This window comes from Passer montanus, unplaced genomic scaffold (genome assembly GCF_014805655.1).
Source record: "Passer montanus isolate IOZ18808 unplaced genomic scaffold, ASM1480565v1 scaffold2, whole genome shotgun sequence".
In the NCBI taxonomy this organism is placed as follows: Eukaryota; Metazoa; Chordata; class Aves; order Passeriformes; family Passeridae; genus Passer; species Passer montanus.
Window position 1 is genome coordinate 12153960 of NW_024366591.1, and position 27264 is coordinate 12181223.

Genomic DNA, 27264 nt, shown 5'->3' on the forward strand with positions numbered 1-27264 from the left:
CAAGATCAGCCATTCCCTGTCAGCCCTAGGGGTGTGCCATTCCCGTGCCAGAAGACAGGATTCATAGCTCATTAACAGCTCCACAGAGAACGGGAGTATCCTGGAGAGTAGCCCTGCAAACCAGTAACAAGGACACCTCCAGCTGAGGGTGATGCAATCCCGCTCTGAAGCATTATTAATGCATTTTGTCTCAGTCTCATGAGATGAATTTCACATGTGAAATGAAAAGATACCGAGCTGAAATCCCACACGGCAGCCCACCACCTTCTGGGCCAGTACTATGACTCATACAACTGTTTCAAAACCAAGAGAAAAGCATGGTTGTCATGGGGTGGCATGAACAAGACTGATGAACAAGTGAGATGGAGATACTGACTGAAGCCTTGAGCCCAAGCACTGTGTGCAATCAAGTATCAAGAGGTTCAACCCTGCTACCAAATACAGGGATTGGTCCAGGAAAAGAACAGTATGAAAAGACAGGAAATTAAATGAAAGGGAATGAAAACCAACATGAAGCAATAGATCAGGAGGTAGATAACACTTTTCTATGCAACCATGTAAGCCATACCTTAGCATGCCACTTACCTTATGTCCACTTTGAACTTGGCAGGGCTCTCAAAGTCGGAACACAAATTTCTGAGCATGGCATCACATGGTACAGCCATGCCTGACAGTTGTGTTGGGAGCAAACAGTAAATAATGTCAGTAGTGAAGTATCTCTCTCCATCACTCAACCCTACTGTTTTTTCAGGAAGCACTGAGAACTGGGACACATGACAGTTGCCTTGAAAAATGATGAAGTCTGTTTCTTCAGAGCAAACTTCACACTTGCAGTGTGGAGCTTGGTGGCCACGGCTGTGGGGCTGGCAGAAAAGCACTCATTGGTGAGATCCATCAGGACAGCTGGAGGGTCCACTAACAAAAGGAAATTCAGCCCCTGGCCATGCTAGCTGGCTGTTCTGTTTCATTTAGTCCAGAGTGCCAGGGCCAGAAGTGAAGCTCATGGCGGCAGAACAGTGGCCAGGCAGGCCAGCATTGGTTTCCTTAGGGCTTCAGAAAGTTTAAGCCATTTAAAGTATCAAGCTCAGCAGGAAAAAACCCTCCATACTACTAACCATTATTAAAAAGGAAAAGCTTTTGTTACGTCCTTCAGCTCAAAAATCACTAACAAGACATTTTCTTTCTCATATACAGGGCAGCTGTGCCAAGGATTAAGAAGAGTTCCCAAAGCCAAGCATCACACTGCCTTTCCCCCCTCACCCCCTCAAACCCAGCAGCAGCTCAGTTGGAGTGACACAGTAGGATGTTCTACTGAACACCCTAGTTCTTCAAAACCTTAATACTCAGGAATATTCATAGTAGAAAAGGTGCATGCACCTCCAAATGCTTCCTCAATTGCAGTGGAATTGCACAACAAACACTGCAAGAGGCCAGACTGCTGCTGTGGATCAGACAGACAAGGACCTGCACGACTTTCTCCAAGCTACCAAACAAGTGTGTGACAGGGCACCAAACCACAAGCCATCAAATTTCAAGCTGGGTGTCCAGTGACAGCCTCCAATATTCTCTCTATGACAGCAACTATAAACTATAGACATTGGATACCAAAAAGCTTTCCTTGCTGGCAGAAAAGATGCCACGTGACAATCTTTTCATAACTGTGTCAGGTATCTCTGTCAGAAGACAGTATATTCTTTCCTCAGGTTATCTTTAAATTTTATTTCTGGCCCCAAAACACAGAGGGAAGAAAAAGGCTCATGAAAAAACCCCAAAAGATAAATCCTACTTCTAACCCAAATGTGCACTCTAGCTACTGGACAGCTGCAACAAAACATAGGAAACTTGGCCTGAGTGGTTGTTCAAGTATCTAATTAGAGATGGAGAAAAAGAAAACTGAAAAGACAGAGGCAGAGATGAAGGCACATTGAATGGCAAAATCCTGGGATCACATTCTGCACACTGCCAAGGCACAAGACCAGAGCACCTTTTAGAAGCTGAGCCAGTGACACAGCAATACTGCTGAGATGGACAAACCAAGGGCAAGGCTGGACTGGGCTTGGAGCATTCTGGTCCAGTGGAAGCTGTCCACACCTATGGCAGAGCAAGTTGGAACTAGATGAGCTTTAAGGTCCCTTCCAACCCAAACCATTCAAAGATTCTCCAATACTTTTGGCCAAATGCTTTTTAAGGCCTAAGTATTTCACCCTTTTTCACTACCGTCCACAGGCTCACAGCCAGCACCAGCCCCAGAGCAGTGGGATGGAACACAATGCACCCAAACATTTCCTCCTGCCAAACAGCAGCTCCCCAGATGGAGCAACACTAGCTCTCCATGACAATAAAGGAAGACACAAAGCAAGTATAAACAAGAGCACAGCTGCAAAAAGATTCTGTAAAAAATAAATCCATCCATCCGTCCGTCCGTCCATCCAATTTTGTTCTACACAGGATACAACCCGTGAGAAAGCAAATATTAAAAATAAATTAAAAAGACAAAATGACAACCAAAAAAGGGCCCCCAACTTACTATTTACAGCTAACTATGAAGTACAGAGCTGCTACCATGAATTGTAGATTGTAAGTGAAATATTTTTTTATATCAGCTGATAAGAGACATCACGTACATGCAAACATTACAAGCTTTGCTTGTCATCTTAGATCAACATAAAATTGCTATAAAACAAATTCTTTAAATAAAGCTTTTGGGACAATAACTTTTGTCATTAAATTTTCATTACATACACACATTCACTCTCTCCTCTGAATCATGTTTCTGTCACCTCAGAAGAGCTATCAACATTCATTAACCTCTTTCAAACTCACTTCTAGATTTACCACCCAAATTAGGAAACACCGCTTTTATGGGTTTATTGTTGCACTACGATGGTACAAAGCTAACCCAGAACCAATGATGCATGGGCTGTTCTTTTGAGAGCACAAAGGAATTCTCTCTTTTAAGGAATCAGTGTCCAACCTCCAAAACCACAGAGGTTGAATAACCCCTCATGAATAACATGCAGGCACCTCTTCCCTTTTGTGAGTAAGCAGCTGTGTGCCAGCCAGATGAGGAACTGCAGGGACTCACTTCCAACTTCCTTCCCTCAGGAAAACCTTGGGAATTTTTCTTTGGCACATCATGAAACGTGGCAAGTGCAAGACCTCGGCAGACAACGGAGACATGGCTGTCCCTGCCAGCAGATGCAGTGGTGACACCAGCATTTCTCTCACGTAATGTCCCAAGTTCCTGACTCCAACAAAGCCTATCCAGCTCTGAGGCCTTCTGCTAGATACATTTTATTTTGCATGTTACAGCTGGGTGCAGGGAAAGCAACAGCACCTGCTGCTGAGAACAAAGGGCACAGCATTCCTCAGTCCCTTTCCTTGACGTCTCCAACACTCCATTCTTTAGCCTTGGACCTTCCATCACTTGCAAGGGGAACCTGAATTTAAGTAAAGTTTATAGGCTTTATAAACTGATAAGGTTTGCTGATATCTACTAATACTAAAAGCACACTAAAATGCTTAATATGCAGCATCTCCATTTGTTACCATATCAGCTACATCAAAATTATTTTGGCACCACGCTCCTGTAAACAGTGTGAAAAAAAGCAGTGACAGAATTCAAAGCCATAACAATGCACCCCCTTAAAAAGTGGAACTGTTTTTTAAAGTAACTTCAAATGCTTTAGTAGTACTTTGAGATGTTACTTTTCACCTTTAAAATCTGCACTCACATGTGATATGATAGCGTTTTGTTATTTTAAATGAACTCGCAAATCATAGGCAGTTTGAACCCTGTAGATAATCAATCATTTTGGCTCCAAGTCCTCTGTACGTACACACGGGTATCTGCAAATCAAATCCATGAAGAGAACAGGACACTGGGAAAAATAATCAGCTAAACCCATGCCTGCAGCAGCACTGCACTGGCTGAAGATTGTTATATTTTCATTAAATATTAAAATATTTATTTTGTGATGAAAGCATAATTATATGCACTGCTGAAATAACATGCCTGAAGTCTTGACTGAAGCAAGAACTTCCGAGACTTTTACTCAGTGCCTCTGAAGGCAGTACTGTTTGAGTTCTACTGTAGATGCCATCCATACAGAACTGCAGAAAGAAAAAGAAACAAATTAAAACTAAAGAATCATATCAAAAAGTCAAAATTGAATTTTCAATGTTCACCACCACTCTCAATTGCTCCTGTAGCATTTAAGCTTGTTATAGAGCCTGAAGCTCCCAAACATTTCATACTAACTCTTCCTGTTCTCTCTCCATACTTTTGAAGTGGTTTACACAAAATATGAACCTCACAAGGCATTCTGGACTACATAAAATCAAAGACTGTTCCTCAAAATTAGCAATAAAAGAGCTATTCAAGCAGACAGGCTTGAAAAAGGAATGCACTATAATTATTCCACTCTGTGCCAATGAAAGTAATCTAAAGTTTAATTTGTATTTGCTGTTCAACTGATCAGGGCATTTTTAACAAATATGAGATAAAATATCAAATTATTTTCTTGCTAAAGTTATAATTAAACATATGTAATAACTGCTGCACATTCACATGCTGCACTACATATCCTGTTAACCGTACCGAAAAGTTTCTGCCACTGCTTTGTAGCAAAACTCCCATTTTAGAATACCAAAGAGTATTGAAAAGAGTAAATAGTAGATTACAATAGATGACTTTTCTCTAATATCTCTTCTACATCTTTAATCAAGTCTTCCTTTAATTTGTGTTCCAGGCTCCAATATATATTCAAGTGAGAGGAATTTGACTGAAGTCCACTGATAAGGAATATAGCACTTTTCCCGCAGTCTTCTACAAAACACGCTGAAGGTAGACATTTCAAGACCACAAAACTGATTAAATCCACATAAATAAAGCAAATAGACAGGCATGAATACTGACCACACAGTTTTATCATTAGCTTGAGACTGAAGATCTTGAATCTCACAATTAAACTGAATTTCACAGGTGCCACACCTGGCCACGCTCCTGGACAACAGAACAGCTCTACTGATTGGAGACTGCACAAGACAAACCTTTTTCTAACACATCTATAAAGCAGCAAGGTGACCTGAAGTCAGTTCCACAGAGCTGATGTCACACAGCAGCCCAGTCAGTACCACCTCTGTTTTGCTGCTACAGTTCTAAAGTTATCCCAGTTCTGAAACTTGACCAAGTGATAATCTTAAGCATTCACAAAAGTAAACAGGAGCATCTCTGAAAGCCAAGAAGGGTACTCCCTTCTGCCCACACATGTACTTTTTTTAGAGAGATCCCTGAAAAGACAGTACAGGAAAGTAAAAACCATAAATCAGCATCCAAGATAAAGTACAAATGTAAAAACACAAGGTGCAAGTATTTACTGTTTTATGTTCCACAAGGAAAAAAATTCCAGCAGTGAAATCTAGTTCTAGTTCATCCCTCAAACCGAAACCCATGACACACTACATTGATATGCCACTATCTGATGATATACGTGACCTGAAGTACACAAAGAATATAAACCTCTTGAAGGGGAAGGTAAAAGTCTGGAATAGACACTGGAAACATCATTTCTCTTATCCCACTGTTTCAGGAGCAGTTACTGAAAAGGCTGATATACAATACAGACCAATACAAACTCATCTTGAGCAGACGGCTCTGCACACCTAGTTGGAAAAAGGATGCAAGTATTTTTTTCCCTTTGAAAATAAACACTCAAATTCAGGGAAAAGATTAATTATGCATTTCACAGAATGAGCAGGATTCCCCCTCACCTATTTCTCCAAATATGCTCTTTCTATCCCTCAGATGACTGGTGTTTCTATTATAAATTCAGTCCCACTCACTCCAACCACTATTTCTCATGTTGCAGATTATGGCCCACTAGTTGAATAACAAGCATTAAGGATTTTTTTTTTCTGCATCTGTAGCTAATTTTTTTTTGCTAAATCAGTTTATAGATGTCCCCTGAAGGCCTTTTATACAGCATCAGTATGTCTCAGGAAAGCTCAATTCCACATAACAAATATCTACTTTGATGGGGTCCATGTGGGAAAGACATGTCAAGAACACTCCACATCTCACAGCATTTATATCCATAGCACCAAGATACCAGTTTAACCATACTCATCCTTAAACTTTGCTTATATCAAGTCTGTCATCTGTCACCACAAAGCAGCTGCCCATTTTGATTTAGAAAAACATTTTAAAAATCATAAACCACAGAAGCAGGAAGTAAAAACAGGCTGTGTCTAGCTTATTGCTTTATGAATAAATGAGTCGGTCTTGGTCAGAAAACAATCTTGTCAGTGCAATTTTACAAAATACATTCCTTATGCTCACTGAATTGGAATTAAACAGAGTAACGCATGGCAGGAGAGACAAGGTTCAACAAAACAAAGGCTTAAATAAAAACTCTGGTCATAAGAAATCAGCCTACTTTTAATACTGTTAATGCTTATTGTTCCGTTGAGTTTTCTGTTGCTCCACAGCATAGAAAAAGCAAACAAATCACAAAAGAAAACATTAGAATATATTTTTTTTAATTTTTATAAATAACTTATCTGTTACAAAGGCAGTTTACCCAACTAAATCACAAAACCATCAACTCAAGATATCCAAATTAAGTTTTATTAATAAACAGGTAAAAACTGATTTGTCAATCTTCACATAGAACTGCAGATGAAGCTGAAAAACAAGGCCTCATTTTATAAACAAAATGCGTTGAATGCAAGTGCTTTGGGTCTACTGCCTAATTACCTGGGATTGACATTTTCTTCCCACATAAAAAAAATTGCAAAGCCTTCAAAACAAAGGCCTCTATGCATTCACATAGATCACTTGTAAAACTCCTAATAAAAGTGTCCACTGGCAGACGTTTACAGTGGGTGACAGTCTACTTTGTCTCTTGCTACATGGTTAGCACTCCCTCCAGCCTCACGCTAAGTGCTGCTGCTACATAATTCTTTGTGTGCCGTCTTTCATGCATATTGTACTGGAATTCCATTTCCTTGATCTCAGTTACATACATCCCCGATCATGTGAGTATTTTCCTTAAAAAAATAGATCATCAAAATAAAAGAGATGCTTGAGGTTGCTTCAGTGTTCAAGTCTGTTTGATTTCTCTTTTCCAGCCTTTATTTCAGTTGTCCTAAATATTGCTATCCTTGTTTTATATAAATATGAGACTTCACCACAAAGTCATGTTTAGAAACTGGCTGCCAAAACAGGAAAGCATTTAAAGTCCTTGAACAAAGCCGTACGATGCTGCTGCTGTTGATTTTGGCACTTTATGTATTTCCCCAATGAATCTCTCTTCAGGAGTCTGCAAGACCCCCAGCAGATGAAGCAAGCTTAACTCGGATGCTGATCTGTTGGTGGGTTGAAATTTCCTAGTATAAAGTTTCCTCACACCAGACAAAATGCTCCCTTTGTGTCACCCACCGTAAAACTCAGTGTACAGAGTGAACTATATGCATAACTCTTCCAACTTTTCCTGCACTTTTACCACGCTGCATCTGCAGGTCTTCACAGATCATCAGCATTTACAAGAGCAATGTACAGAACGAGCAGAGGAAAGCTATTTTGTGCATAGTTTCTTACTAATGCTCTTATTTTAAGGCATTGCTTCTCTCAGATAAAAGCTTAAAAAAAGGGACATGATCGTGCTAAATCACTTAAAGGGAAAAAAAGAAAGTTAACAAAAAGACTATTACACTATACATACAGAAGTACAAGAAAATAATAAAGGTGAGGAAAAGAAATCACTTAAAGCAAGCTCTAGAGCTATGTACAGTAGGAAAAGCTTTGGGGTATTTCACTGTGTGTATTGTACAGACAACGCATGCAGTTTTTCCTTTTCATCTTTAGATGTGATTGTACTGATTTCTGGCTTCACAGAGATGTTTTCAGGGAAGACAAGGCAAAGAGTACCACTGATTTGTGAAGTTCTTCCCTTTATCAAAGGCACTATGTGGCAGCAAACAGTTTAAATATTTAAACCTTGTTCCTTTTAAGATCTCCTTTGTGCATGTAGTGTTTCACTGAAAGCTCTGAAAACAAAAACACTAGCACTCTATTCCTTTCCCCTGTCAAATTCAGTAGTGACATCGGGGCAGAGAAGAGGATGGGCAACACCCAGGCACTGAACACGGTGTGTGTTACTGTAATACTGTACATGGTTCAGGCAGCTGGCGAGGCTCTCAGCAGATTGCCCTTCAGCCGATCAGCGCCAACTGCCTGTGACACAACTCTGAGGTATTGCTTGCTCTGTGGGCTGACATTTAACAATAGCAAAACACCATCTTGTCACACCTTCCATTTTACAAAATCCTATGCATAAATGCTTTTTTTGCCCCCCAATGCCTGGACAATTCCTTGTACGTTTGCTATGGTTCTACAGAAGGTAATGGGCCTGTTGGCTCAGAAATGCCTGGGCATTTCACACTGTTCACAGCGATTTAAGGCCGGATGATTTAAAAAAGTACAGGCGGTACAACTCCACTGAGCTCCCTCATCTTCATCTGTGTCTGGAACAGTCTTTGGTGTTTTCACAATGGACCTCTGATCTGTGACATGGAAGAGATAAGATAAGCAGTTACTAACTTAAAACAGCATGGAAAGAATTTTGAGATTTTTTTTTCCAGTAACTGAGAACTATCTTGTTCCTCTAAGAACAGCATAGTTATTACAAGTGACAGAAGAAGGTTTTTACCACCCCGTTAATTACAGCTTGATTGCAGGTCAGCTAAAAGGCTCAAGGTAAAAGTACAAAAGTACAAAAATCAAGTTTCCCATCCCTTAACTCTGCTTTTTTCCCTTTCTTCCCTCAGTTCAAAGCTACCACATAAAAAGAAGATAAAATTTGCAGATTAATCAGCACAGGAAACATGGACAAGATTTAGAAGTCTGAGGTCTATGAAGTGGTCTAAAATTCATTATGACAAGAAGTATGTGCTTTGTAACCCTCTGACATATCAAACTTTTTGATTCTAGAAAGAAGGTAGCAGTTCTTCAAGCCAGCTCAGCAGGCAGATGTACTAAAGAAAAACCATTGCCTGGCTCTGCCATGCTACAGAGTAATCATCCCAGCTACACCAACACATCTTTTTGCATGATGTGTTAGACAGTAATCTTCAATTATTTTAAAAGAGAAAAGAAGAAGAGAGAAAAGGAATGAAAAGGAAGAAAAGAGAGATTCTCAAGTTAGGGGTTCCCTAGTTTAGGCAACTGCAAAATCCTTTCAGCCCATTATTTCATCTGGAAAACATTCCCATCAGCAACAGCAATTGCTGCAAAATGACAGCAAGAGCTCCAGAAGTACAACAGTACTGATCACAGGTCCAAGAATTATTTTTGTTCTTTTGTGAACAGCAGTAATTCTGCTTTAAGTCAAAGCCTACATAATAGCTAAATTGAAGCTTAAAATGAAATTAAAATTAAAGTTAATGAACAACTAAGATACAACAGTGATACTTAAAAAAAAAAGAAGAAAAGAAAGATAATTGATAGAAGGAATTTAGAGCTTTATAAACCAGTCAGGGTCAATTTTGTATTTTCAAAACAGATTGAATGAAACACTTAAATTTGTGAGTTCCTAAAAGATAAGCCAATAGAAATGTTGACAACTAGTCCAAGAAAAGTAATTTAAGTTTTCTTCTTTGATAGGCTAGTTTTTATTTATTATAAAAGGAATTACATAATTGACAGAATTTACAAGTTCTTCATGGTTCAGTTGTAAAATGAGTCTAATAGGAATTTGTATGAAAATTTGTAGAATTTTCACTACCAGCTCAGGTAACAAAGGATAAAAAGTGCTTTATAATGCATGAAAAACAGTATCAGTTTGGAAGTGTTGCAAAAGATCTGCAGGACAAAACGTTCAATTTATCTAGACTATTTTACAATGCAGAACTGTCAGAAACCTCCAAGATGATATTCTTAACAACAGTTACTGCACACTCCAAGGACAATTAAACACACACATCTATATTATGTGGAGAACTTCCAGGACAGAAAGACTGCACAGAAACACCTGTGGATTATCTCCGTGTTTCATGAGGTGGTCTGCCTAAACTCACAGAATAATGACGTTCCAAACAAGCTGAATTCATTCTCTGCTTTATGTAAAACACAAAAAATTGTTCTGCTTTGTTTGACATCCTGAGAGGGGAAAAAGCAAGTAATGTGCACACTTAATGATAAGTAGAATGCTTAAGAGTGGCTAATACTCAGCAATACTGACTGCACTACTGCTCTGCACTACCTTCCTGTTCAACTACCTAGAACTGTATTTACCAATAGTCAGAAGAGGCTTTCATGTAACTTGCTAATACAAATTCTACAGTAACCATGAATTTCAGTGAAGGTAAGCAACCTGAGTTGGTACTACATGTAAATAAATCTACTCTTTGCTATGGATGATGGTGAAGGCATCTAAGTGAGTTTCACTGGTCCCTAAGCAATGTACCTCAGGCTCATTTTCAGAGAAAGATGGATGCTTCCATTACATAAACTGCCTTACAATACATTATCCATCTTTAACATAACCCATTTAATATAGTTCTCTTTCCTGAATGTAAGAATGTATGAAGAGAGGAAACAAGAGCAAACAGAAGCATACTTACTGCCAATACAAATAAAATGCAAGGTTTGTATGCTTTTGAAGCAATCTATTTCAATTCAACAGTTAAACAAGATTTGTTAATTAGAACTTGATATTAGATACAAACCAGGTATTTGTATCAAATCCAAATTTTATCAATACAATACCTTTGGGTTTTGGTGGCACGGGACCAAGAAATCCAATATTATCGTAAAAATTATGAATAGCGCTGGGATTAAAATGTGGTCCTAAAAATAAAAAAAAAAGTGCAGCAGTTTAAAAAAATAAACTTGAGTAGGGAGGCATATCAGTTTTTTCTGGCAGTAATTCTGTAACAATACTATTATTCATTGACCACCTTTTATATCAAGGTGTCAATACAGACCTAATTGAGATATCAGTGATTTCAACAATACACCTTAACAAACTTATCGCCCAAAATATGCAGTATCAAGTAAAGTCAGAGACAATATCTAGCAAACTATACTCCTTTAAAGGTATCTTTTTCTGCTACTCTTTAAGATCATTTTGTTAGTAAATCTTATCTGACTTTTTCCAAACTGCAACTATACTCAGAGATATCTTACCTACTATGCAGTGTATTATACATGCTTAGAATTAAAACTCAAGAGGAAATTATAAAAGCAATTTACTGTAACATGAAAAAACAAACAAACAAACCAACCACCCACTATTTACTCTATTTAAGCTAAGGTTTTTAGTGTAGCATTACACTCAGCACACTAGTCTGCCTTTTCCTGAACTGCAGATACAGTGTCTGAAGCAGAACTTTTGTGGCTCATGTCCCAACTGATCTAACAGCTCACTGCTTCTGAAAATGAGAAGTATCAATTTCTTCCCTCTCACTATCTCAGTTCTCCCTTCCCGTGCCTCTCCCTCACATCAGCTGTAACAAGCTTTTCCAGCAATGCAAGTTTTAGCTTGGCTTGTGAACAGAATCAGCTCTGCAAAGGGTCTAAAAAACTAATACAGAGCCAGAGCTCAGTAAATGGCAAGAGAGAGAAGCAGGAAGAGAGAGGGTTTCTTGTTGGCAGTTCTTGAATTGGCTCAGCTGTCTCATAATTTCACCCCCATGACCACAGGCTGTGACCCTACAGACAAGGAAAGCAGAGTACACTGGAAGTTACAACCACACTTTGTATTTGCTAACTTGAGAGGCTAAATACAGACAGAGGTGGAAGACAAAAGAGAGAGATGAACACACAGGTAGAGATGCATCATTCAATAAACTTACTCTTTTTCTTTGATACTCAGATAATCAGATTCCCCCCCCCCCCCAGCATTTAATAAATAAATGGCATCACAACTTATCTCTTCTGAGCCAAGTATGAAATAGGAATGACTGTGGAATTAGGAAAGTCATATGGCCAACAAAAACAACAGGATTTAAAGACAGTTACTGCCATGGTTTCACTCAAACTAATGTGATGATTTTTCAAAAAGTGCGTATATCCATCATTTATGACACAGACTTTTTTGAAACATGTGGATAGTGAAAAAAAATCAACATTTACAGTTACTGATGTACTAAGACATACTGTACCTCTTGCTTGAAAAAGATCAATCTCTTTGGTTAGGCAATCTATGTCTATCTGCAGCTGTCTGTTACAACTTCTTAACTGTTGCATTTCTTCCAGCTGAAAAAATAAATCTGCCTGTTAGACTAATTGCCCCAGTTTATGAACAGTTATCATTCACTCATAGGTAGACAACATTTAATTATTTCAAAAATGATGATAAAAGAATCTTCCCTAATGACCACCTTTCTTTTAATCCAAGCATAATCTTATAAAAAGCTTCCAGACCTACTGAATAGTTCTCTCTCATCAGACTTCAGAGCGGACTGAACAATTCCAATCTTCAGTCAGGGCACAGCCAGTGGTCTGGTCCACCAGATCAATGGATGATCATCTATCACTGAAAACTGGTGCATTAATTGGTTTGTTTGAGCTCAGTATATGCAACAAGACCAAAAAGCACTTGGTGTGATAACAGTACAAGTATTAACTTGTAAAGACTATCACATCAAACCTTTAGAGACTGCCTTTAAAAACATGAGACTTCACAAAGCAATTAGCAAACTGCAAGGTTGTGGTTAAATGACACATTTTTAGTCCTTACTCCAAATTCCACTGCTCACCAGCTTAATTCTAACTATACTGCCTGTCCCTAGTATAGCGTCAATATATGAACAAGTCTTCCTTCAATTTATTGTGACAGACCACACCTGTGGTTTAAGTTTATACCCTACAGACGTTTCAACTTACTGATGGAATTTGGGAAACAGAATTCGATCTTTTCAGGCGCCTTCGTGTTAGATTATTCTCCATTTCATTGACCTCTGATTTTAGTTTATCCAACTTTTTCTTTTGAACCTCAAGTTCTCGTTGAAGTCGCTCCATCCTGGCCTTCTGGTGTACCAGTAAAGCTGCAATACATAAAGTCCCATTTTATCTACTTTATTATCCTTCACATGGCAACATCAGATTAAGATGCAAATTAGTACTCTTTAGGGGGAAAATCAGAAAAAAACTACTGCTATAGACTGCTTTTTCAATTTCCTCACAAGAAAATCTCTGCCATAAGACAGAAAGTGCTGTATTTTTGAAAACAGCAGAAGCTAACATGAGACAAGCAAATATGAGAAAGCCATACAACGTAATAAATGGCCATGCAAAGTTTAACTGTAATCTGTAAAAACCTACAAGACTAACTACCCAATGGCAGGAACACATATTTATTTGTGTATTCATCTTAACCACTGTAAAATAGGTAGCATGAAGAGGATTTCAGACAATTGCAATATGGAGCACTACATATGCTTATTACAATTAGGACTGGATCCAGTGTTCATCATAGTACGAGTACATCAAGTGAAAGCAAACCAGAAATAAGCACACCACTAGCAAACTGTGATATTTGTCAAAAGCTGGACTGTATGTCACTTTACCCCTAAACTGTAGTGCAGAACCATTAGCTCAGCTTCTAATTTCTAACACTGATTACTATTTGTAAAGCAAAAGGCACAAGGAGACCTAATTTAGAAACAAAGAAGTTAGCAAAACTTCACAGTTTTAAACCACTGTTTTTAAAGGTATAAAGAACCTAAGTAGCAGATGACACAAATTCATACAATCTAATGAGTTTATTTCACTGAAGGCAGGTTTACTATTAAATATCATCACAAAAGCAGGTATCACTGTTCAAAGTAATAATCACCTTCTATAAAATGTATTTAATTAACTAAACCAAAGAATAATTTTAACTTCTGCACAGCCATTCATTCATCCATTAAGCTAGTAATTCATTTAAACTGCGATAATTTTCACAGACTATGAATACTTTTATATCACCCTGGAAATTACAAAGAAGTAGCAATAACAAGATATTTTAAAAAGATTGAATTTGCCTCACAAAGTCTTTAAACCAAATTCTAGCTGGAACATGATGTTTAACTCCTCACAATTTCTTCAGGTACCAAAATATTAGCAGCACTCAAATCTGGTTGCCTAGGTTTCCCAAATAGTAGCAGAGGGGAAAAAAAACCCCACATCATAAAGATGGAACACTCTACATTTCTGGCAAGCAGAGCTGTCTTCTCCTGCAGATCCTGCCTGCTCATTCATTCATTCACACATTGCATTTTGTCTTCCAGAGGTTCTTTAAAAGGAGGAACCATGCCAAACTATTTTTGAACAGTGTTACAGACCGTACTGAGATCCAGCCTAGGCTTTTGAGTCACAAGTGTTCGCAAGATACAGAAATGACACCTAGCTTCTGCTAAGTTTTATTCAAATCACAGAAGTTTTCATAAACAGACATCCTCACTTTGGGTCACACTAGTTGCACTAGAGTAAAAATTGCAGCTGTGCTCATACTCATATGCAAAATAAAAATGTAATAACTGAGATCTCAGTATAAAGACTTTTGTCAAAGACTTGGAATTATCAGGTAAGTAATGTCAACAGACAGCCTCTCCTCTTGAAAAGCCTTTTACAAACAGAAAATGAAGCTGCAAGTCTAAAGAAAGGAAATCAAAGACTACTTTGCCTCTACTCCAGTAGAGAGTGTACAAGCCCTTTTTCTTCTACATTTTATTTCCACTTTTAGACAGTCACTTTTGTTTTCATTATCTTGGTAAGCCGGCTGAGGCAACACAGCCGTGCTCTACTGCCCAGACCCAGAACTTCAGACCTGTCAAACTGTGGGTGCAGGCTGCTGGTGAGTAGCCAGTGCTGCTGGATGTGGCAGGTGAGGAGCATTGTCACCAGAATATCAGGTTGTATGGCATGGCATGGCCTCAAGAGTTCAACTATGACCAAAACTTTGCCTGTACATCCCTCATCTCCTTTCTTGAGCTACTCTTGTAAAGTACAAGAACCCACAATTTCTCATTTTTATGTTCTCCCACTTGTGAGGTTTAGAAATTCAGCTGTCAGTATGGAACTGTACAAGGAGGAGAAGGCACTGATGGGTGCCCCCCAGCATTATTATATGCTTTTCATTTTCACGTCATGTCTGGAAAGTCATGCACTTTATTCTCCTAGGAACTTTGTGATTATCATCTCACAATTTCAAATCCCAACAGGTTTTAAAAACACACATTAAAAATTACCATTGTGATTAAAGAAGAATCACTCGATACCACTGTGCTATCCTTCTACTACTAAAAGTATCTTTGACAAGAAACTTGAAAGAGATTGATGTAAGTGGAGACTTTCATACACAATTTGGTAATTTTACTTTAATACCAATTTGGTAGCTGCAGGAAAACAATGGCGGGGGGAAGACAAAACCCTCCCTGTATTTCAGCGTCATATTTATGAATGGAAAGTGGCAATTTAAGTATTCAGCTCCCTCTAGTGTTGCTCAGAGCAATGAAAACGTTCAGAAAAACACTGCAGTTCAACTTCTTAATTAAGTGCAAACAGGGTGTTTGGCACATTAAATTTTTTAGGTTTTTTTTTTTTTTTTTACACTTCTGCACGTTTGCATTCAGCAATTTGGCACATTTAATTTTTTAGGTTTTTTTTTTTTTACACATCTGCACGTTTGCATTCAGCAGAGTGCAGTACACTGCTCTGGCAGATGTCACTGTTTCCTGACATCCAAAGTGCACGTTTTTAACATAAAAGCTGTATATCACTATAATTACAGGAAGGAGCATAAAAATCTGGAGGACAAAAGTTCACTCTTCCTCTCCCAGAGACCTTCTCAGCTGAGCACTAAATATACCTTTAAGTTTGTAAATGTATGCATAATTGTTTTCTCAAAGACTCTGTGAATGTGAATTTTAATGTTAGAGTGTCTTTTATTATTTTAAGTGTTTCTAAGATAAATTCAAATCTAGGAATACAACAATTTCACCCTATCATACAGACCTATGCAATTTTTAAATCTCTTAGTTTGTCAGATATGGAGGTTTCTGGCAATGTAATTACACTGTGGCAGGAGGTTCATAAGAGTCTCAAAACACACTTATGCTTGTGCATGTTTTCTAAACCTGGATTTGAAGCTGCACAGAATTCAGTCATCTGATATGCAACTCCAATAGCTCAAACTGCTTTTTGTTTGTTCTCTTTTCAATACTCTCTTCACCTAATTTTTTAAAAAGAACATCAGTGAAGAGTAGGGCCTGATATACAGAGCCAAATCTATGGTGGTATTTTTTCTTAGACCACATGATGCAACAGGCTCAGAGCCCTTGGTGCGTAGGCCACAGCTGTATTTTATTCAAGTCTTTTTTCTTAAACATCTACAAGGACTGGATAAGAATGAAAAAAGTTGTTTCCTGCAGCTTTATTTTTTTTAAGTTTTAAAGAGCTTCAAGAAACCAAAGCAAGAGCTGTACAAAATATTAATTTACTAATCTAGTTTATAAATTAATTTATTTACATTAAAAACAGTGGCAAGAATTGCTAAGCAAACCTGCATCCACATATATAACTATAGCTGGTGCCAATGATTCCCTCAACTTTGCACACCATCCTCTTTCAAGTTAAGAAAATACTATCAAAACAGTCAAAGCTGTGTAATATTTAACCAAAGGACTTAAGTTCCCTAGTTAGAAAACATCTACCTAGTGATTTTATTACACAATTATGTATTTTCTTGATGGGATGCCTTCCCATTATAAAGATGGAAAGCTACATGCAGAATGAGCAACTATTAAATAACTGTTCAGCCTCACTACTCATCACATGACATGCATACAGAGCATACATCACAAAAATGTATCTGAGTACAGAATTTTCAATTTCTAACAAGATTCCAATTTTTCATCCATAAGACATTTTATACTAAACTAAATTATAAATTGAAATCCCACTTAACTACTTCATATTAATAAAACTAATTATAAATTGTAATCTCTACTAAGTAATGGGAATACTCCTGCACACTGACAGAAGTGCTACTGAACACATAAAAATGCATCCTCTTTTGGCTGTCCTTCTGGGCATGCATCTAGCATTACTCTTCTCACAGCACCATGAATTCTTACTGACATCAACAGCGGACATGCACTCAGCACTCCCACAAGTGAGTCCTCAGTATCTCAAACTAGAATCCTAGAAAATGAGAAACATCCCTCAGCAACCAGTTCTGAAAAGTCTGTTGACAGTGAGTTTCTCAGGATCACAGAGTTAGCACCAGAGATACAACCAAGGATTCCAGGGAAATGACATTGATCTTATCTGAGCAGTACCCACTCCTTTACACATTCTACAACCTCCAGGTTTGGCAGCAAATAAAACAGATCTGGGGCAGCCTTCTACCACCCACTGTGACTTTCTTGGGAGGGAAACCAGAAATATCCTGGAAGGAGACTGAGGTGCCTACACACTGCAATTAAGTAAAGCTTCTTTGATGGCAAGCAGCAGCACCTACAGAGAAGTCCAACACACCTTCTGTTCTCCTGGGTTAGACCATGTATATAAATGTAAAACAAATAAAAAGAGCAAAGGAAATTTCATTTGACATCAAAGCAACTCCATCTTCCACCCCAAGGTTTCTTTTTCCCCAAAGCCAGTTTCAGTTCTCCCTGCCAACATAAGGAGCATTCTGGCAGAAATAGAAAAGCTGATGAAAATACATTTTTCTCTAATCACAGCCAGAGAAACTACTCATCTTCTCTGGCTAAAATTAAAATGAAACAAGCACCTCACATGGGGATTCTGGCAGTCTGGCTAAATCACAAGCAGTTTGGAATACAGAAAACATCAAGTAACTCAAATCCCTTTCCGTATGTAAGAATAAAAAAAACCCCACTGTTAAGTATAAGAAACATGTTTAAAAGCAACAGTTAGGATTTCCAGATATCAGTGTCATACAACTAAGTCTATCACAGACTTCTCAACTTTCCAAATATTAATTAATAACAAAAACATAAGAAACACTGCACTTATTGCAGCAGAAATGGAGCACACGTGCCAGAAATGCAAAACATCTCTACATGTAAAGAATTTCATAAGTATTAGGGACACTTTCTTGTGAAGGACACAGAAGGATGATTTCCTGAGGTCCCTAAAGTTGTACCAACCCACATCATGGATTTACATATCATATAATAGCTGAAGCTTGGCTTCAGGAAGAGCTGGGCTCCACAGCAACTATGAGGTCAATGCTTCTGGAACTCTAGGTTGTGTATCAAGCTTGCCTCATCTCGATAAACTGAATGCTGATACTTGCAGCCTGTAGAGAGGTTACAGTGGCCATCACTACCAAGGGTACAAGAGAGAAAAAGGTAGACCTGGTATAAGTCAGTGCCCTCAGAAAGGAAAAACAGATGAAAGGGACAACTCCCCAAAATGTGCAGTTTTGCAAACCCCTAAAAAAGTACCCAACTTGCTTGGGAAGCAAGTTCATGACCTAAAAGACTAAAGCCTAAAGACCAGATTTAAAGCCTAAAGTTTAAAGCCTAAAGACAAGATTTCAATTGCATAATTTCTGGTATATGAAGTTTTCCAGGACTAAGACTAAAACAGACAGCTAAGTCTCCCTCTAAAGTAAGAAAAGGAAATATGATCTAGAGGGCAATTTTTTTGTTTACCTACAGATGAATTTTCTGAAGTTCTTTATGCACTGAACATAAGAGAACCTAAGGATGATTAGCTTTTTGGTTTTGGCACATAACCTTTAGAAACTTTTGAGTTAGGATTGACTATTCCTCACTAAAGATAATTATATCCAGAAGCAGTGCACAAGCTAGAATAACTTTTTGATTTCTTGATTGACTTTACTTCATTAACACAGTACTCCAGAGGGAGAACTGGCTTCTAGTGTCCTGATCACTGTGCTTACTTACACAAAGAAAAAAGGCTAAGTTCATCTGAAGAGTGTTTACATTGGTTGTGGAACAGGCCAGTTTTTAAAATTCTGAATTGTTTGCTAGGTTCAGAGAGCACCAGTGAGGTCAAAGACAAATTATTTTGACAGGCTATTGTGAATACTGCTTAAATATCCTAAGACTCATTCAATATTTTATGTAAAAAGCTCACAGGAGGGTTAATAAATCATCGAGTTGGTAATAAAAGCATGCAAACCCACGAAAACAGAAGAAAAAGATTAACAGGTTATCTTGTTGCATCACATATTCTAAGTTTTACCCCTCCATTACCACTGATCCCTTAAAACAGATTCCTTTGGTTTGGTGTTCCTTTTCACATTTTGAAATGTAACAGAAGTAAGCATCAAGACTTTAAGCATTTTATTGTCAAGAACATAGTAAGAAATGTGGAGGCCAGGCCAACGCTTTGTGCCATTAACTGCTTTTGAAGTCTGCTTTTCTTTCTCCTTAAATAACACACACAAAAAAAGAGGAACATTATCCAATGCAAACAGTATCTCAACTGATTTGAATATTGGACAATGGAATTGTAGCTTTCAATCACTAGGACAAGTCAAACAAATGTAGATGTTTCTTTCAGAACAACATAAAAATGAAGATGGTATGACTCCATTTCATTAAACAGATAACATATCTACTTAAGACAAACAGAAGAATATCTCCAAGTATTCAGTTACATGTCTTTACCATAAAAAGAAATCTATGATTTGCTCATAAAATCCTTTTATTTATTTAGGAAACACTCACAAATGCTAAAATTAAAGACACTGTGTTAACATCATAAAGGTTACTAACTGTTTCCTGTTCTGCAATCTACACACTGAATTGACAACCTGGTCAAAATCTCTACAATTTATATTAAGAATATTACCTTGCGTGTAGGCAGCATCATCAGATCCCATACTCAATTTCCGTGCATCACTGATCCTATCCACATGTGCTAAAACAGGGTCAGTAAGATGCTGGATACCCTCTGGTTCAACATAGTGATCAGGAAGGTTTAGAAGGTTTGTAGGTTCAAAAGTTGGGGATACTACCCCTGGAGAAACTGCAGGGGGCTTATTTGGAGAAACTGTAATTTTAAAAGTATATTTTGTGTTAGGTTGCGTAACAACCACTCGAGGAGAAGTTGCAGTGGTGTTGTTGCCCACTGCTCGACTCTTGGGTGGATGGTGATGGATAAATGCAGGACCCATGCTTACTTGACCAGACATATTCCTAGCAGTAGTAGATACTCCAGGATTTGTCGATATGAAAAGTGTGGGCTGGTTCCGCACAAGTTGATCATCTCCTGTCGTGGCATTTGCTGAAATGTAGACCTTGGGCTGACCACGTGTGATCACTTCATCAGTATTTGGAGGACTGGCCGATATGTAAACAGTGGGTTGACTTCTACTTAATGTCTGGCTGTTGAGGGAAGAGGGAACAGTGGAGGTGCGAGGGCCAGTTGAACGCAACTTAGAAGAACTGTTTCTTTGTGGCGGTTCAAGTTTGATTTCAATTTGATTTTTGCGAGGTCCTGTGGATATATTCTGAATGTTGTATTGGCTATGAGCAGAAGATGGTGAGCCACCAGATGAATGAATCATAGGTGCTTGTGGAGTAGTAGGAGAACTGATAGGCATGTACACATGAGAAGTCTGGTGGCCTTGCTGGTTTGGCTGTGTCGAGTGCTGCGATGAGGTATGTGGCGTAGTACTGGATGTAGGAATAGTAGTCCAGGGACTTGGCTGTGAAGGCTGGTAGACTTGCTGAGGGTGCATGGGATTAAACTGAGATGCCCAGCCTGGCTGCTGCTGTGTTTGCCGAGCGGTACTACCAGGAGCTGTGATGTAAGGCCTAATATAGATAGAATTTCCCTGGGGACTGTTAAGTACAGGAGGAGGTACACCATGTATGTGCAAAGACGTTGGGGTATTGCGACCAGGCTGAATGTTTGGGGCTAAAGTTACCATAATGGGGTTGAATCTGGGTGTTTGTTGAGATAAGTTAGATACTCCTTTGCTGCCTAGGTGAAATCCAAGATGCTGCCCTGGATTAGAAGCACTAACTGTATTAGCCATCCCAAAGACATTAAATCCTTGTGGAACCTGCGCAGGTGCTGTCTGTGGTTCCTGCTGAAACAGTTCATTGTTGGACTGACTGGTTTGAAGGTTTCCATCACTAACACTGTGAGCTAGAGTCCTACTTCCATTCATTCTACTTCCTTCTCTTCCATGGTGATAGACGTTCTGTGACTGCAAATCCAAATTAAGAGATGTCATGTGATTTCGTAGTCCAGGAATCCCAGAATCATCCGTAAAACTCAGGTCTCCTTCACCGTAGAGGTATTTTGTGCTCTCTTGAGAGAGAACAGCACAACAGGCATCCAAATTATTGTTATTCTAAAAAAGACAGATGAAAGTTTGACATTACTGATAAAATACTGTCACAGTTATGTAGGAATACATCAAATCACAACGGAAAAATAAACAATACAGCATCAGATAGAAAGCTTTAGGTGGCTGGCTAGCATAGCTGCTCGATACACACAAAGGGCTTGCCTGTGAAGCTCACTGCTCTGGGAACAGTGACTCAGCCAGCAGTACCAAGGGCAGAGGTCTGCACTGCCTCTGAAGCAGTGACTGAGAAATCCTGCACCTAGGAAAGCTACCTTCATACAGTATGATACACATTGGATGAATACTTTCCCTATTCCTTCTCAGTTTCAGAACCATCTTCAGAAGAGACCAAAGCTCTGGCTTTAGGGAGGAAAATGACAGCAGGAATGGATTCACAGCATCTGGATAGTATTGATTAATAACTTAAAAACAAAAATAAAAACACATGTTTATATAAAATGTTTTCCCAAACACTTCAATACCAGTTATGCATTATCTCCTGCTGAAAACAGAATCTTATGAAGAGAAGAAACGCCGACTCAAGAAACTGTACATGAATTCAGAAGAAATGCAAAGATTCAGTTTACACAAATGCATCAGGATTATTCTTTTGGAAGATCAAAACTATTAATTGAAAATCCAGAGGACATTTGTATTTTCATTTTAAATCACTGCTTGGAAAAATTAAAATAGTCATATTTCTACCTTTTAAAACCAGTAACGGGATGACTTGAAACAGAAACCACAACCTAGCTAACTCTTTTTTAAAGAACATTTCAAATGCAAACCGCTTATCTCTTCTCCTTTTCCACATGTTTAATAATTGTACTCTAATCTTCCCAACTGAGTTTCCTACATAAGGATTTTTAGAAAGAGTGAATCTGCATCAGTGACCTAATTTCTTCATACTGTGCTCTGTCTTTATCACTTTTCACAGAACCTCCCATCCCCCAAGAAATAAAGGTTAATACTTTCAGCCAGGAAGTTCAGGCCCATGTTATTAACACTAAATAGGTGGCAAATCCATCCAGCACATAGAAACACTTACTAGAAAAAAATGCATGTGATCAAGGAAAAAAAATTGCATGTGCCAAGTAGCAACATTATCAGTTAGTTAAAAGAGTAACACAACTAGATAAACTGATTCATGCTACATGCTTTCTGTTTTGTCATTTTTGTTAAACTAGCAGACATTTCTCATTCTTCAACCACGATGAGGATGACAGTGTTGTACAGACATAGCAAGACTGTCTCTACCTTACAGATTTACAAAAAAAAAAAAAAAAAAAAAAAAAAAAGAAGAAAAAAAAAAGAAAACAGAAGTGGGAGAGGGATGACAAGGCTAAGCTTCACCCACAAAACCAGAAGTATGTGTTCATACAGACCAGATAGAGTTCTGAATTGTTCCAAATTAAAGGAAAAAAATCCCAAAAAAACCCTAGCCAGAAAACTTTTTAAAATGACAGGATTCCCTAAAGGCTATCTATCAATCCAGCTCTATATTGTATTATAGGATTGCTGCAAAAAAGTATTCAGAGATATGAAAATGGATCAAATTGATGATATGCATATTGGCTCTAATTTGGAATAAGCACCAGAGGATGAAGTAATCAAAGGAAGTTAGTAGTGAAGAAAGGAAACACGCAGACAGAACAGTGGTAAGATAAGAACAACAGCCTGGTATTTGCTGCAAAGGAGAAAAGGGAGCCAGAAAAGGGAAAAAGATAGGATGCCACAGAAAAACAAGCTAGAAAGATCTCAAAGGCAGATTTTGCATGAAGTGAATTAAAATTATTAACAGAAAGGCCAAAAATACCAAACCAAAAAGGAACAGGCCAAGCTTGCAAGGCCCTTACATTCAGCTTGAATGCATTTCTTTGGACAATTTTTGTTTTTCTTTTTTAAGACCGCATCCAATCAATTCCAAAATTTCAGTGACGTCAATGAGAAAATTGGAGAACTCAAAGGGGAAACGGGGGCACATGGAACCCCTGACATCTTCTGGCTGGCAGAGGCAGAGTTTCAACCGCTTCTAGCTCTTTACAGATCAGAGAACCGGTTGATGGCAGAACTGAGCATATTCCAGCAAAACAATACCCCTCATCTTATCTCTGCCCATGTCCCATTTGAGTTTAAAATGTTGGCACCCTGAAAGAGAAAGAAAAAAAAAAGAAAGAATAAGAATGTTGGAGGGAAATGAGGAAGCAAGGAGAGGACGTAGACTTGAGGAGCAGGTATAGAATGCTCCAGACACAAAAAACAGAATAACAGGAAACAATGTCCACCGACTGTGGGCACTGCAGTGATTCCTTTAAATGAGGAGAATGGGAGACCTGAATGCAGGAGGCCTGATGGGAAGAACAGAGGATACAAAACTTTTCAGGAATATTCAGTGCTGTCAGCCCAAGACTTTTTACTCCCTCGATTAAACAGGTTTATGTTTCCTCCTATTAGGTCTTTGGTTGTCCTCTGTTGTTAGCATGCTATATATAGTTTAAGTTGTAGTATTGCATTCAAAACAAACTACAACATTAAGTATTTCAACAGTGGGTTATTTACCGGGAGGTTTTGCATATTCTCTTTATCCTTAATTTTTTCCTTTAGAAACAGCTGTAAGTGTTTGGTTTCAAAGACTTCATGGAGGATGACTGAAGTATCTGTACATTTTTTCTGCACAATCTATAGTGATCCAAAGAAATTTTTCTTCTTATAAATGCCTCATCAATAATATCATAAACTGTATAATTGCTTTATATTCTTTCAGATTCTCACCTGGGGTATCTTACAACTCCTAGCTTAAAAATAACTTCACCCTAACATATGATGGCTGCACATAAGGGACTGTGGGGGCAAGGCATTTCTTATACCAAATGTCCTCAAGTACTTGTCTTTGACCTGAACTACACTTACTGCTGTTATTGGAAATGCCTTCCACTCTGCTCAACTACAAGGTGGCAGAACTCAGGATTCAGACACTGTTCCAGCAGCACTGAAAACGTGCACAAGTACTCTCAAATTCTGCTTTTCAATCTTTCCCATCAGTCCAAGTACAAAATTTGTTGATTGGAAGAGGTCATGTTAGGCAGCTTTTTAACAACAACCCCAAACAAACCAAAACACAATCAAACAAACAAGACCCCAAGCCAGAGTAGCAAAGCTAGAAGGTGAGTCAGAAACCAGAGCTCATGAAATTTCAAAAAACCACCAACATGACAGGATTTTCTTGGTCTTAGTTCACAAAAAAGATAGCTTTCCAGTGTGACAAATTAGTTTAACAATACTGCACACATGGAACATTAATTACTCTAGACTGTTTTTGAAAGACCCTCTTATGAAAGCCGACTTGGAACACTTCCTCAAAATCTAAACCCTTCCCCATAAATCTGTCATAATACAGGACGTACAGTATCTTTTCTTCACAGTTATAAGGCTCTTTTTATTTAAAGAAATCCACTGTATTCAACATTACGAAGACTGCTGACTCTATTAAAGACAAGCATTAGTTTTTAAATTTATCAAGAATTACATTCAAAAGATGATTACTGATGCATTCATTCCATCAAGTCCACAGACCTTGCTGAACAAGCAGTTCTCATGTTTGAAGAACAACACTGTACTTGTAGTATTAAGTCCTACAGAGCACTAAATAGCAGTGGTACAATCCTGAGAACAAGCACAGGCAATTTATACTCTGGTTCAGTTTCCTTTTCAGCTAAATAACGAGAAAGAAAGGACCAGAGAAAGCTTGAAACCTCATGAGCCCCAAGCAGAATTTTGCCATCTTGCAAATCAAAACCAATTCTGTTGATGAAACACACTTTTTACAACTTCTTACTCTAGAAAGACTGGAGAGTCATGATAAAGTCTTGGCAATATGAAAGCTAAATTGCCACAGACAGTCTTCCCAACAGTACCAACACTTTATTTGGATGTATATGTGAGTACATATACATACGTAAGTATAGCAAAATATGTACTTCATACATAAAAATACATGTAAATAGCAAGACAAAAAACTAGGATACAAAGAATGTTGAAGCATAACCACAGTTGTCCTAGCCATAGTCCAGAGACAGTTAGCTTCTGGGAAGCCGTAACATCATTCTCCCTATCAGTGTGTACTGATAATCAGTATTTAAATCATTCTCTTATCAATCAGAGTAAATAAAATGAATATCTTAGAATGAAAAAGAAAATCAACCAAGTTTGGATGCTTTGAATAAATGGAAAATGCAAAGCAAACATGTTTAAACAACATTGTTAAATAAGTAATGTCTACCAACATTTGTTAACTCTAGGCATTTAGGCATCCCTGTTGGGCTTTGAAGGGACATTAATTAATCTTCTGCGGTAGTTAACATGATGGTACAGAACAAGAAGCTGATACAAAATATGGTATATGTTCTGATAGTGGCAGCATTAAAAACAGACAACTGCACGTAGAAGTTGAGAATATGCAGCTTTAGCACTAACTACAGCATTGGTCAAAAATTACTTTTTACTATCAAGCCCAATAGATATCCATTAATCAACTACCCAGACTCCAAAGGTACAGCAAAAAATGAAGCCCATCTGGCAGCCAAAGCCCTGGGCAGCTGCACATCAGTGCCTCACCTCCCGCTCTGGTCTAACACTGTGGAGGGGAGGCTGCCTGAGAGAGCCTGACTTGGAGCAGCAGGCTGTGCCCACATCACACTCCAGGCTTCCTGCTGGAGAGGGTACCTAAGGCCACCGTTGCTGGCTCTGCAGACCAAAGGAGCTGGGAATGGAAAGCATTGGCACCAATCTGCATGCAGACAATGACCCACTTTTAAGACTGATGGAGACCAGGTAGCAAAGCTGCTTCTGGACCTGCTTCAACTCTCAAATAAAAATTAAAATAAAATTTTAAAGTAATGCACGTTGTAGCATTACGTTAAATTGTCCCTGCTGGACTCAAGTTGGCTTTGCATCCCTCCTCTTGTCACAGTTAGTTTTGGCTCTTGAGATGGCCAAAAGGCATGAGCATACTGATTGGTGACGGCAGTCTCCATGCACACACTGATTATTGATTTACAGGCTGATTTACTCTGGACCACCCCTGATTAGGCATGGAAAAAGAGAGGCCAATTTAACACTTTGCTTGCTGTGCAATATAAAGAAATTGGCTGCGTATATTTGCCTCATTTATAGAGAAAAACAAAAAGAAAAACATCTGCTTTCAAAGGGGACACCCATACAGAGAGCTTAAATTAGCAATGCTGCTTACTCGTACAGCCATGAACAGAGCACTGACCTGTAACATGCATCTGGATACAACACCTTCAGGTACCTCAGGAAACTTCTGTCGCAGGTCATGTAAAACCTGAATATCAATTTGCTGGCTTCCTTGGGCCATTCGTATATTGCCTGGTCAGGATTGTTTTTCAACAGGCAGGTTTAGGCCTTAGTAAAGGGAGTACTCATCTCTTCTGCCCCAGCATTTTCTGGAAGAGAAAGGAAAGCCTTGAGACACCAATAGTAAGCACTTCTGATGTAACAAAAGAACACCCCACAAACTGAAACACACATACAAAACCTCTTTTTAATTATGCAACCAAAGTCTGTATTTATGTTAATGTTTTTTCCCATGTGACATTTCTGTCTAAGTAACTGTCCTTCACACACTCATAACCTTGTAAATTGCCCATTTATATATATATCTGGCAGTCAGTTTCCTTCTGTCTTTGGTTTTATACTGATATTACAAAATATGTTAAGAATAAAAAAAACTTGATTTATCAAAGTATTAAAATTATATGGTTTAAGAACAGCATTTTTACTTAATTTAAACACAACTGAACACAAAGTAGTCCACATCAAATATTGGAAAATAGTGTTGGCTTGACTTTTGAATGTACCTGCATTTTTACCTTTACCATCATAGTTTTTGTTT

At 38.3% G+C, this 27264-nt stretch overlaps 1 protein-coding gene across 2 annotated transcripts in view; it reads right to left on the minus strand.

Annotated features, from left to right (window-relative positions):
• Nucleotides 1-6523: 6523 nt before the first annotated feature.
• TAB2 (TGF-beta activated kinase 1 (MAP3K7) binding protein 2) overlaps nucleotides 6524-27264 on the minus strand; it is a 61368-nt gene continuing 40627 nt past the window's right edge. Inside the window, exons 2-8 of one of the 2 annotated variants that reach the window (XM_039707187.1) lie at nucleotides 26626-26815; nucleotides 23207-23498; nucleotides 19841-21353; nucleotides 12890-13050; nucleotides 12166-12259; nucleotides 10769-10849; nucleotides 6524-8565 (exon numbers count right to left, since the gene is read on the minus strand). In XM_039707187.1, coding sequence (XP_039563121.1) covers nucleotides 8420-8565; nucleotides 10769-10849; nucleotides 12166-12259; nucleotides 12890-13050; nucleotides 19841-21233 — 1875 coding nt within the window. In that variant the 5' untranslated portion in view covers nucleotides 21234-21353; nucleotides 23207-23498; nucleotides 26626-26815 and the 3' untranslated portion in view covers nucleotides 6524-8419. The remainder of the gene's footprint in view (nucleotides 8566-10768; nucleotides 10850-12165; nucleotides 12260-12889; nucleotides 13051-19840; nucleotides 21354-23206; nucleotides 23499-26625; nucleotides 26816-27264) is intronic. The other variant, XM_039707186.1, reaches the window with a different exon arrangement.